General features: G+C 42.4%; 1 protein-coding gene across 3 annotated transcripts in view; it reads left to right on the top strand.

Moving 5' to 3' along the window:
* LOC118206642 (rho guanine nucleotide exchange factor 28-like) overlaps window positions 1–12,771 on the top strand; it is a 61,887-nt gene that overhangs the window by 36,224 nt on the left and 12,892 nt on the right. For 2 of the 3 annotated variants that reach the window (XM_035379558.1, XM_035379560.1), the window contains 16 exons: window positions 774–816; window positions 2,649–2,750; window positions 3,645–3,768; window positions 5,078–5,213; window positions 5,906–5,961; window positions 6,327–6,384; window positions 7,481–7,607; window positions 7,902–8,020; window positions 8,244–8,384; window positions 9,132–9,382; window positions 10,198–10,323; window positions 10,438–10,555; window positions 11,156–11,410; window positions 11,727–11,803; window positions 11,973–12,151; window positions 12,492–12,583. In XM_035379558.1, coding sequence (XP_035235449.1) covers window positions 774–816; window positions 2,649–2,750; window positions 3,645–3,768; window positions 5,078–5,213; window positions 5,906–5,961; window positions 6,327–6,384; window positions 7,481–7,607; window positions 7,902–8,020; window positions 8,244–8,384; window positions 9,132–9,382; window positions 10,198–10,323; window positions 10,438–10,555; window positions 11,156–11,410; window positions 11,727–11,803; window positions 11,973–12,151; window positions 12,492–12,583 — 2,004 coding nt within the window. The remainder of the gene's footprint in view (window positions 1–773; window positions 817–2,648; window positions 2,751–3,644; window positions 3,769–5,077; window positions 5,214–5,905; window positions 5,962–6,326; window positions 6,385–7,480; window positions 7,608–7,901; window positions 8,021–8,243; window positions 8,385–9,131; window positions 9,383–10,197; window positions 10,324–10,437; window positions 10,556–11,155; window positions 11,411–11,726; window positions 11,804–11,972; window positions 12,152–12,491; window positions 12,584–12,771) is intronic. The other variant, XM_035379559.1, reaches the window with a different exon arrangement.

The following is a 12,771-nucleotide window of genomic DNA, read 5'->3' as shown; positions in this document are numbered from 1 at the left end:
GCCACAAAGTGTATGAACTGGTTGTAATCCACCAAAACCATTAGTCCGTGAACCCAGACTCTGTGCATGAGGGCCTAGATTAAGTCAACATTTATGTGCAAATAAATGCACATGCTGTTTTTGTTGCACAGTTTGGTGAGTCGAGGGATAACTATTAATGAAAAAAAAGTTAATTTTCGGGAAAATGGGTGTCACTTACATTTATTTGTCTGAAAGTCAAAGATAAGGACTGAGTGAGTGTGTGAGATCCAGCCAAGATCTGGGGGAAAAAATCAGGCATGCATTTTGGGCCTTGAACCTGTGATGTGGTTTGTTGTTGCTGGGTGTGTTGTGTCTCGGTTCATTGTTGTTGTTGGGTTTGTTGTTGTTGTTGGGTTTGTTTTTGTTGGGTTTGTTGTTCTTGAGTTCATTGTTGTTGTTGGGTTTATTGTTGCTGGGTTTGTTGTTCTGTAGACTTCATTGTTCCTGTCTTTATTGTCCCTGTTGTTTCAATGTGCTTATCAGTTTTAAAGCAGCTGTTTTCATTGTATAATCAGCATTGTGTAATCCCATTAGGTGCTTACCCCAACTGTGCCTACATTGCATTTTGCATTACATTAGCATTATGATTCATTGGAATGATTATGTGTCCCCTTGGGGTGTTAAAATATTTTTTTAGTGAAATTATTATGTTATTATGAAATTCTTAATGAGTTCTTAATTCACTTGTGAGGAATGTTTGGTTTTATTTTGTTTGTTTTGCTGACACAAGTCTTTGTCTTTACTTTTCGCAGAACAGCGCACCATCAGCCTGTCTGAACAGCCCAAAGAGAAAAGGTATTTTCTGAACCTTTTAAAATATCAAATATAATAGAAATTTGCCTTTCTGAATTTATGTCAAACTTTTTATTTTATGGTGGCCTACGTACACTTATAATTGTCTGTATATAATGACATTTGTAATCCCTTATATAAAATGTACAGCCTCTTCTGATCACTGATGTCATAGCACAGAGCAAGCAATTCCTTAATATGTGTCATACCCTAAGACAGTTTTTTCTTTGTACTGGTCATCACTGATAAACAAGGGAGATTTCATTTAACCCAAAAAAAATGGTAAATAGTGACATAATGGCTTCCTAGTAATTGCACTATGGCTGCTTGTCTCCGTGGTGACGGGGTGTTGGATTGACGTCTCTCTCTGGCCTTAGCTCTGCTCAGCAGGAAAGGGACTTGTTTAGTCAGGGTTATTTTGAGGCTGTGATGACACGATTGGCAGGCCTGCATATCTCATACAGGAAGTATGTCACGTCCAGCGTCAGGGACGCCTGATGACTCATTTTGCAGACCTGCCGCGGAGACAGCCGGCTGGTTTGTGTAGCACACACTCCCGCTTGTCCACCTGCACAAAAAGGCCACCGAGCTTTAATTATTATTTAAATGGCACTTTCACTACTGCTTTACCATGGCGTTTTAATCAGATTACTGGTCTCTGCGCTTTTAAGCGTAATTGAATAGCCAATGTAATTCTTTTTTTCAGGTAATGAAGCTGTGTTAAATTGGCTGTTCAGTAAATGAAAATGCATTTGGATCAGAACAATTTTAGAAATGTATTTTTTTCATGTGATTATGTCCAGTCACTGCAGAATTTTTATTATTTTTTATTTTAAGCTGCAAATATCTTTTGCCTCTTTGCCCTCTTGCTACTGTAAGTAGTTCACTGAAAGCTGCAACTGAAAAGCTATTGACCAGTCAGCTGAATGTAGATATGACTCATTGTTTGTTTACTGAGCTTATACTGAAATATATTTTCTGATAATTAAAATTCCATCAGTTTTAATTACATCAAATTTGTGTTCAAGGGATTTTATCTGCTGGAGATTTTATTCTTCAAAAAAACCCTTGTTTGGTGATACGGTACATACTAGCGTAGTATGTGATGTACAAATTTCTTTGAAAGCTAACTATTTACACGCATTGTCATTACAACTTTCCAGCATTTATCGTTCTATTGGAAAATACGTAATATGATTGAGACTTGCTGTCTTTTAACTGATCTTCTTTTTGATACATGTGGGGCATATTGTAACATAGATAACCACAGAGAACGAAGGAACATGAGCAGAACAAAAGTTAAATTATTATTTTATGAAAGTAAGGAGGCAGTTTTTATGTTTATTTTTATTGTTCAGCTCAGCCTGGCTTTGTCATCTTTTAAACCTCATCATAATTGCAGTCTCTTAAGCATGCGCACAAGAATAATATCCAACATGTCATCCAATGCATCACAGCAGCAACCGATCTCAACATTATTTCTGAAGGTCTGTAACATCAGTCCTGTTCGCTGCATGCTACTCATACAATTAGAAACATTGAGCCTGAAACAGCATTTTACTGCCAGTGTCCAACACCAACAGCGAAGAACACAGACCACCCCCCCCCCCCACCCTTACCTCCACCCGTGCCATGGCAACCTGGGAATACTATGTTGTGTCCTGTAGGGAGATAAGGGAATACTGGGAATACGGTGTTGTTTCCTGTAGGGAGATAAGGGAATACTGGGAATACTGTGTTGTTTCCTGTAGGGAGATAAGGGAATACTGGGAATACTGTGTTGTTTCCTGTAGGGAGATAAGGGAATACTGGGAATACTGTGTTGTTTCCTGTAGGGAGATAAGGTTCCGTAAAAGGGCGCAGTCGGCTGAGGAGGAGGGCAGCACAGCTCTGGCCAACTCCCTGCAGCACCTCACCCTCTCCGAGTTCCTCAAAGAGTACGTGGGCGGGCGCTGGGCTCCACGCCGCACACGCGTGCACGCATGCGTAGGAACGCCCTGCCGTCACCCATTAACCGTTCCGTCTGTCCTGTCGGTCCCATTAACTGTCCACCCCATTAACGGCCTGCCCCTCTCCTGTTGGTCCCATTAACCGTCTGCCTGTCCTGTCGGTCACTGCCCCACCTGTGCACTTCACTTGCCTGTGAGCTGTCCGTAACACAGCTTAACATACGAGACCCACGCCACCTTTAACCCGTTCATTACCAGCCCTAACCATGCCTGCATCTCAGAACCATCTTAACGATGGCCGACTCATTAATGGTGAGAAGAGCTCCTACTTTAACAATGCTGCCCCGAGGCACTGTCATTTATTTGAAATTCCGTACAAAATTAGATTTATCTCAAAATAAACCCTGTGTCTGTGTCCATTAAGTAGAGTTTGAATTGGTTTGTTATGGCTCAGTGGGAGTTTTTCTTTCTGTTTGGCTTTTGTGTTGCATGTAGCGTGGCGTATGCATCATCTTAGACATTGACTCCGCTCCCTAGTAGTTGTATATTGCCAGGAATGCTAACTTTGTTGTACACAAAATGAGTTTTGACAAGCTGACGCGTGTGTGAAATATACCGTGAGCTTCCTAAACTCAGGATCAAATTTTGGAAACTGAGGTAACTTAGGAATTTTTTTTCCACGTGAAAAAAATGTGTATGGTGTGCACATTTATTTCCATGACGCAATTAATGACTTGCAGACTACTTCTACTAATCGTGTAGAAATAGAAATGGCTTTATTTGTAGATGTCTGTTTTGAGCATGATTTAAAATAAGACATTACTGAATTATTCTCTTTTAAATGTGTGATCTCTCTGGTGCGATTTGCTAACCCACGAACAGAATCGAAGACGAAGAGTGGGATAAATATATAATCCCCTCCAAGGCGGAGTCGGAGAAGTACAAAGTGAGTCGAACCTTCAGCTTTCTGAAGAGCAGGATGTCCAGCACTCGCAACAAGAACAAGGTAAAATGAGACATACATACTCAATATGGTGCCCAACCATATACAAGATAAAATGAAGAATACATACTAAATAGGGTGCCACATCGTATACAAGGAAAACTGAGGAATACATAGTAAATATGGTGCCAATTCATGTACAAGTTAAAATGAGAAATACTTAGTAAATATGATGCCAGATATTTTTGTTGATTGCCAAACTCGCTAAACTGCGTGTGAAAAAAGATGAACGCTGTTGTTATCATTTCTTTTTTGTGTGATTTGTAATCTTGCATGTGAAAAGGATGATGGTCTTGTTTTTATGCATGCACTGTAGCACAGTGGGGTTGCTGGCACTGGCTGTATAGTCTTCCTTTTTAAGCGGGCATTTGGATGTCCTTGGTATCAAGGGGTGTGGCCAATGTTTTGATTTGAAGCCAACATTAATGCAAATCAGCGATCATGAAAACCACATTGGTTACCAGGAAATGCCAGGGCCTCTCCAGAAGGAAGCCAAAGAACCAGAAATTCCATTTTACACTGCACAGCTTTGTTTGAAAACCCCAAGCCGTTTTTGAAAGCAAATTCTGAAGCAGGAACCAAATGAGAGATGTTCTTAATTACCGATTCTCTGATTTTTGAGTTGATATTTTTCCAGTGAAGGCTTCCTTCAATTGTAAATCCAGTTATGTGAACTACGGTAAATTGTTAATTGAATTGGATTTAACAGATGGTTCTCTATTTAATCCATTTACAATGTATTTTGTCCTTTCAGGAAAACTTTCAAGAATACCTTACTTTTTTCTAATAGATGCTTTGTTCATTTCAGTGGCGGCTGGACTCCTAATGTAGGGAGAAATAAAAGGCATCATTTATTTTAATAACCTGCTCGTCGTTCACTTGGTTATTGCAGTAGTACCCAAAGCGAGATGTATTTTAAGAGGGAATTTAATTGCTGGCGGAAGTCATTTTAGGCCATGTCCAATTTTAGAACCCGTAAAACCCTCTATTAAGTACTGAGGATAAATCTTACTTCCAACAAAACAACTTCTGTGTGTTAACAATTTTCAAAACAGAGCCTTGTTATAGTTTCCTCTCAGCCCCAATTGGATCAGCCTGTTGGCTAAACACCTTCTCTAATATAATCACTGGCCCTCTGACTGTGAGCTTAGCAACCAAAATCAGCACCTTCTCACCCTGACCGAAGCAGCTGTGTCTGGAGTGGACTTTAATAAAGCAAATATGAACAGTTGGGGGGGCCCTTTCGCTCCAGCGGATTGCTGCCGAACGGGCATCGCGGTGCATTCACCCGTCTCTGCTTCGCATTTCCCAGGCTAAGGGCAAGGAGAAGGAGGGCAAGGAGAAGGCGATGAACGGGCACCAGTTCGCGCCGGGCGTCGGCTCGGGCCCGACGCTGTGCCTGGTCTGCGACAAGCCAGCTGCGGGGAAGGACCTCCTCCAGTGCTCCAGTGAGTATTGTCCTCCCCGCTTCCTGTTTTTGTGTTTCCACCGGCGCCTTGTTTTTGAGCAGTCCAGGGCGAAATGGTTTGTCGCCTCATTATCTGAGGAATGGAATGCCGCTCCCATTGTTTTGCGGGACGCTAATTGCCTCCCCTTTAGCATTCCAGAGTTTTCATAGCTGGGATGTTTTTCGGCCTTGTTCAGCCTCTTTTAATGACCATTTTTTGTCTCGGAAATGTTGTTCTTATCGGTAAAGGAAATATATAAAGGAAAAATATGCATTTGCTTGGTCAAAAGTGCTGACATGGGGAGGTGTCAAGTGGGCTGTCCAGCTAAAGCACTCCTATCTCAGTTTAGTGATTTTTCCCTTCTAATCTGGACGTGCATGTCAATGGAGGCTCTGGATAGTCCTGACCATGTCAGTGGAGACACCATTTCCAAGAATGCAAGGGTTTTGGCCCGCAGGGTACTGTGTGCCTCATACTAAAGAGCAGCCTCTGTGATTGCGTGGCACCTGCACTTTTCCTGCGACCGTCCCATGCATAGTATGGGAGGATGAGCCCTTCTAAATTATATTGCATGCAGTGGTCACAGGAAAACTGCCTATTAATGGTCTACCACTACATTTGATGGCTGTGAAATACTGTGGAGCTCTACAGACTCAGCGATGTAATGCTGGGTGATGTCACTTCCTCCTCAGACTGCACCATCAACGTCCATAAAGGCTGTCGAGATTCTGCCACGGCATGCATGAAGGTAACCTGTCACTGAGCGGAGAATGGACAAAATGGCTGCATGACTAAAAATGGAAATAATGATATGAATGATATTCAGACCATAGCACGAAGGTCCTCCTGGTTGCTGAGTGGGTGCAAATCCTTTTCACACAATCTTTTTTCCAATACTCTAATGTAGCAGTAATGGAGTAATAGTGCAGTAGTGTGTACACTTAGCAGTCAATGATTAAATCAAGACGAGCAGTGCGTTTTACATCATTCTGAATGGGTCTCTCTTTATACATATATTTGTCTATGTCTCTGTCATCACAGTATGAAGAATGATTGCTGAAATATTGTGCAAAGCAAACGTTTAGAAAGTTAGACTTTTATTTATGTACACAGAAGCCTCAGGACAAGTATGCGGTAACGACGAAAAACAAGACTGCATCTCTTCCACACAGTGAGTTAACCATTCCCTCTGTCCATTAATGATTGTCACACCACACAGGGGCTTCATGGCAGAATCACTCTTGGCCACACATCTATGGCCTTGAGGGACGGGGAAGATTTACTTATCTGATCTAACTGAAGGTTTTGAACTGTTTGAGCTCTGTACAGCATAACGGTGAAATGTTAAGTTTTCACATGGATCAGCAATAGTGCGGAGATCTGACACATGAGATTATGCAACGTTATTTGGATGTCAGTGCATTCTCCCTGGCATGAAATAACGAATCAAACTAATGACATGGTCTGAAAAATGATGATGAAGCGCAATTCTTCAGAAATTGTTTTCAAAATTACAGTAGGCTGCTGTGCAAATTCAATTTACAGAGCCCATAGCTTTGTATACGTAATCTGACAAGATCTGCAATAAAATGTCACCTCCTACAGTTATGCAATATAAATGCAAAGCAACGGTTGCAATGTTTATTAACAGCAACAGCCTGTGGCTGGAATATTTATCTGAAAATATTGTCGGTTGTCTTTTGGCGAAGGGTGATATCTGAGATACGATATCTCAGAATTTTAGCATAGAAAATACAAAATCAGAACTTTGGCAGAGAACATAAACTTTGAATTCATGTCCTGAATACTGATAGGTAGACTGTCTGAAAACTGTCTGTAGTGAAATTGAGTTAATTTGAGAAAGGTAACTGAAGTTAAGTCATGAAATTGTATGTTTATGAAATAATGTAATCACTATCAATAACTCCAGGCTAATTTAAAATGCTTAAAAACGTCTTACTGTATTCAGTAGATAAGGAAGCAGCTTTTAGTGTTCCTCCATGCATGTTATTTGCAAGTGGTTGAATGTGGTGGGCATATTTTTTATTTTATTTCACTACATTTTTGTCCTGTTCAGGTTGTCATTTCATTGTCTCAAATATTGGCTGTCAATCAAACATACTGGCCGATTTTTAAGCCCATCGATGTTAATCTTCTCAGTTAGTGAATCATCCAGTATTACACTGGCCCTCACCTCCAGGGACAAGGAAGCAGCCATTTCCCCCCCTCACTGGCCTTTAATACCACTGACCCATGTGTCACCCCAGGTTCAACACTGAGGGACAGTCCAGCATGTCACATCAACTCCTCTGCCTCTCTCCCAGCCATCACATCCAAAGAGAGGAAGGAACCCAGCATCCCCCTCTCCAAGAGCCTGTCCTCCACCACAGATCGGTGAGGGAGGCCTCCCCCATATGTGTCACATGCACATTTTCATTGCGTCTCTCGCCTTTTTTGTTTAACAACCTTATATCCCTGCTTTTATTTTATTACCCAATTTAGAATCACAATTACAAGCCCATCCTACCACTAGAAGAATGTGTTATAACACAATCATAATTTTTCATTTTAAGAAATGACCATTCCTCTCACTTAGAGGGATATAATGAGAATGGGGGGGCGGGGCGGAGCCGGTGTCAGTGTGCTACAATGGGGGCGGAGCCAGTGTCATTGTGCTTCTGTTTACAGGGCGCTGAGTGACAGTGCGGAAGCTGACACAGAAACCAGCGTTTGGGGGAGCATCTCTCAGTCTGAGGAGATACTGCAGATCACAGAGTCACCATCCACCACCTCCTTTGTCAATGAAGGTGTGACACAATCTCCAAAGGACAGTTTTTACAACCTTAGTTCACCAAAAAAAAAAAAAAACACATTTTATTTGCTAATTGAATTATCTGACTATTCTGTATTTTACCACAAAACAGCTATGGCTGATTGTGTCTTAAAGAAGGCTAGTCCATTGACAGACACATCTCCTTTTATATGCCCTGTGTATTGTAGTGTAAAAGTCAGATGTCTGTTCCCGCACAGATGCTGTGGATGCCCCGTTGCGCGGTGACCTCAGGGCCGATTTACTGGACTACGAGGCAGAATCCTGGAGTCTGGCCGTGGACCACAAGTTCTGTAAGAAACACGATAAGCGGGTCATCAAGAGACAGGATGTGATTTACGGTGAGTTCCTCTGCCTGCCTCTCAGATATGAAAAGACATTCTTTACACCTGCTGACATTTTGATGCAATAGAATAAATAAGTGGTGCTGTGGCTCTCAAGGCTGTTGCTACAGATCCAGGTTATGGTTGTTATAGCAACACATTCCTATGTGAAATCATAAGACAAGTATTCCTTTTTCCATTTTCTTTTAGAGTTTCTCGCTGAGCATCTTTTTTTTTTGCCCTGGAATATGAAAGTTTTCATTAAACTAATTGTCATCACCTCAGTAGGCATATTCAGTAAAATGGTAAAGGTTAAATGACTAATTATAAGAAATAATACCAATTGCAGAAAAGTATTGCTTTCATACTGTATTTCTGTCTTTAACTTAAAGGAAAAAGCACTCTGGTTAAATTTAATACCGTCCTATAGTCTTACTACCAATGCCGAGTGCTATTTTCCAAACACTGATTAATTATAATCTGTTCTGATACTTTTAATTAATCATGTGATAGATGTGAGCGGGAATGTGACTTGTACCTTAGTGCATTTTATTTAGCATTTGATGGATGTGAGCGGTGTTGCACGGCATGCCTTTGGTACATGAATTGTACCTGCATTTGAGCATGGATGTACTCGATCCTGTCGGATGGATGTGATACGTGATGATGTTATCAATGTGAACGAGGATGTGCAGCATGTTGGTATATTTCATGTATTACGATGCAAATGTGAGCGTGTATGTGAGGCCTGCCTCTTCTCCACAGAGCTGATGCAGACGGAGATGCACCACATCCAGACCCTGACCATCATGGCAGAGATCTTCCGTAAGGGAATGAAGGAGGAGCTCCAGCTGGACCACTACACCGTGGACAAGATCTTCCCCTGCCTGGACGAGCTCTTTGACTTCCACAAGAGCTTCTTCTGCGCAATGAAGGAACGGCGACAGAGCAGCAGTCAGGGGGACAACAGCAGGAACTTCTGCATCGAGAGGATCGGGGACATCCTCCTGCAGCAGGTGGGTATCATTTGTAGGCATCTTTAATAGCACACACTCAGCTGTTCTCCCATGGTTTTATTTGGAGGGAACTTAGGCTGGTTTTTAAAAAGCATAAAAGCTAGGCTATTGATTGGATCAGTTAGCATGAACACTCTGTAGCCTGGACATTACAGACTAAAGCCTCGGGTATGCTATTAGCTTATTATGACCAGGACTTCATATGGACTGAACATAACTGGCCTCTTCCCACCACAGCTAGGGTAGGTTTAAGTCAAGGTTCCTTCAGCTACTACTGTGTTAGCCCCTCCCAGTCACATGTCAGACACTCACAAACTTCCAGTGGTTGGCAGTAGAAGATATTCCTCTCCTTAGATTGGTACTAGCTGTCCTATAGTAACGTGCAGCCTGTGTAGAAAGTAGTCACTGGCTTATAGACAAGTGCTTTCGAAGAGTACTCAGTCTGTACTTGCTACAAGTCTTGCATGGGCGTGGGTGGCATCACAGTAACTCGAGCAACTGGCAATGCCAGATGTGGTAGAATAGAATAAAAATGCTCATTTAAAAAATGTAAACTCATGAACAATGTTGGCAGTATCAAGCAGGTATGAAACACTTGTGTAAGGAGTACTTGATTTGTGCTTGATATATCCAACTAAAATTATTTTCCTGGCTCTCAATTTTAAACATACCCTCAGCACCATGACATGCTTGCATAAACATATTATGTCCACGTCAGTCTCACGCTGTGCAGTGGAAAGCTATCAGTAGTGCTGTGCACAGCTATTGCTTTGCTGTAATTCTCACATATTCAGTAATGCGTCCCTTGGTTTTAGTTTTCCGATGACAACGCGGCGAAGATGAAGCAGGTGTACGGGGAATTCTGCAGCCACCACACCGAGGCGGTGAACTTCTTCAAAGAGCTCCAGCAGCAGAATAAGAAATTCCAGGCCTTCATCAAAGTAGGTTCTCCACCTCACTTTGTAGCCCTCAGGCATTTGTGCAGATTTCAGTGTCTGCCGGGTTCAATGCTGTTGATTTAATTATTGAATTCTTTTGTTCAATGTTTCCCCCAGCAACAAAGTAATAACTCTTTGGTGAGGAGGAAGGAGATCCCAGAATGCATCCTGCTTGTAACACAGCGCATCACCAAATACCCTGTTCTGCTAGAGAGGATCCTGCAACACTCTCAGGGTCAGTTTGCCTCTCTACTGCCCGCTAGTGTTAAAAACATGATATCACACACAGTCTTCCACTACTCTCTGAAAAGCACATGGGTGTGCACAAATGGTCACCCTTACTGTTGTGTGAACTGTAGGAATTTCTAGAAATAATGAAGGAAAATACTTTTTGTCAAGATCTGTCAGATTAACTCACAACTTTGCCCTCTATGACATTTGAAATGTTATTAGATGATCTGTGGTCAGTATTGTCAAACTAAAATGCTCATATTAATTTTCCATTTGAACCCCTCCTGATCAACTCTATTATTTTTTGACTGTCATGTTCAAACAAAATGAAAGCAAATCAAACTACAGCTACAAACTATGCCTAATTTTATACTGGTTATCAAAACACTTTGAATCAGTCCTTTCAAATCATTTTTAAAAATCTACCCACATCATGACCCCTTTGGTAGTAATACTCCCAACATTAAAGCCAAAGGTTTGTAAAATAATCCAAGGAATGTGTGTAGATGTCAGCTAATCCCTGATTAAGAGACATCGCGCAGGCGATCCTCTAACTATGCCTGAGCTCTTCAGGATCCTAACAGGCGTTGGCATTTTCCCACAGAAGGCACAGAGGAGCACGCTGACCTCTCTAGGGCCTTGGTGCTGATCCGGGACGTCATCGCGGCCGTGGACCTGAAGGTCAACGAGTACGAGAAGGAGCAGAAGCTTCTGGAAATCCTCAACCGCATGGAGAACAAGAGCTTCGCCAAGCTGAAGAACGGGCACACCTTCCGAAAGCAGGACCTGCTGAGCCAGGCCCGGACGCTGAAGCATGAGGGGCTGGTGTACTGGAAGACTGCCACTGGCAGACTGAAGGGTCAGCAGCAACAAACAGCTTTTACCGTGCTTGATCGATTAGTCTGGTCTTAATCCGACTTTGCATCTGGCTAGGGTTAGCAGCAGAGATGGCATTTTCAGTATGATTGATTAATCGTACTTAATCACTGGTCTTAATCCTCATGTATCCCTGGGTCAGCAGCGATGCTGGTGCCTACAGTGTGATCGATTTGTCTGAATTTCATTTTTCAAGTTTTAACCTGGGGTCAGCAGCAGAGTTGGCTTTTATAGTGCAGTCTTTTCCTATGAATTTTGCAGTAGTTACCTGACTTAATGTTTTCTCTGTCTTCAATCAGATATCCTGGCTCTCCTACTTACCGATGCTCTGATATTCCTACAAGAAAAGGACCAAAAATATGTATTCGCTGCTGTGGTATGTCACATGGATCACATATGATAATTTTTATTTTTCCAAATTAGTTCCAAAATATTAAGAGCTGTGAATGTCAGGTGACTGTTTAACATTTAATTACTGTGATTGAGTGATTGCGTTCTGTCCCTCTTCAACTGATGTATGAATGACATCATTGTTGTCCAATCAGGACCAGAAGCCCCCAGTGATCTCTCTCCAGAAGCTGATCGTGAGGGAAGTGGCCAATGAGGAGCGTGGGATGTTCCTGATCAGTGCGTCAGCGGCTGGCCCGGAGATGTACGAGGTCCACATGGCCTCCAAGGAAGATCGAAACAACTGGATGAGACTGATTCGGGAGGCAGTGGAGAGGTGTGTCCAGGCCTCTCATTGGATGGGGAGGGAGTGTGACCAGGCCTCTTATTGGATGGGGAGGGGTGTTGTGACAGGGTGCCTCTCATTGGATGGGGAGGGGGTGTGGCCAGGCCTCTCATTGGATGGCGAAGGGTGTGGCCAAGCCTTAATGATATCTTATGTATATGTTTTGTTCCTTAAGCTATAAACCTAGCACTCCTGATCCCATATTTAATGTGCAGATTGACCAAATTCAGGCCTCCTGATACTCCTGATACAAAAGTCTTGTACTTTTGCATTGTTTCTGCGTTAGTGTGTTCTTCTTACTGTGTGCCCACACCTTTCCCAATGCCATTAGCTGTCCTGAGGAAGAGGAGGAGAGAATCAGCGAGTCTGAGGAAGATAGGCGGGCAGCTGAAGCCCGCGCCCACAAGATCCAGAGGCTACAGGGTGAGCGAGAGAGCCAAAATCAATATTAAAATCAGCATTTAGAAATGGGCCATTTACCTGGTGTGTGCTAAGATTGCCCGGAGGGATTCCACTTTCAAACCATTCTTGCTGGAAGCATAAAACTAATTTTTGCTAATACCCTTTTAATGACCCCCTCACACAAAGCACCCTCAAATATGTGCATGGCA

Source organism: Anguilla anguilla, chromosome 10, assembly GCF_013347855.1.
Source record: "Anguilla anguilla isolate fAngAng1 chromosome 10, fAngAng1.pri, whole genome shotgun sequence".
NCBI lineage: Eukaryota > Metazoa > Chordata > Actinopteri > Anguilliformes > Anguillidae > Anguilla > Anguilla anguilla.
Note: the sequence above shows the minus strand (reverse complement) of the source record. Positions and strands in the feature narration are given on the sequence as shown.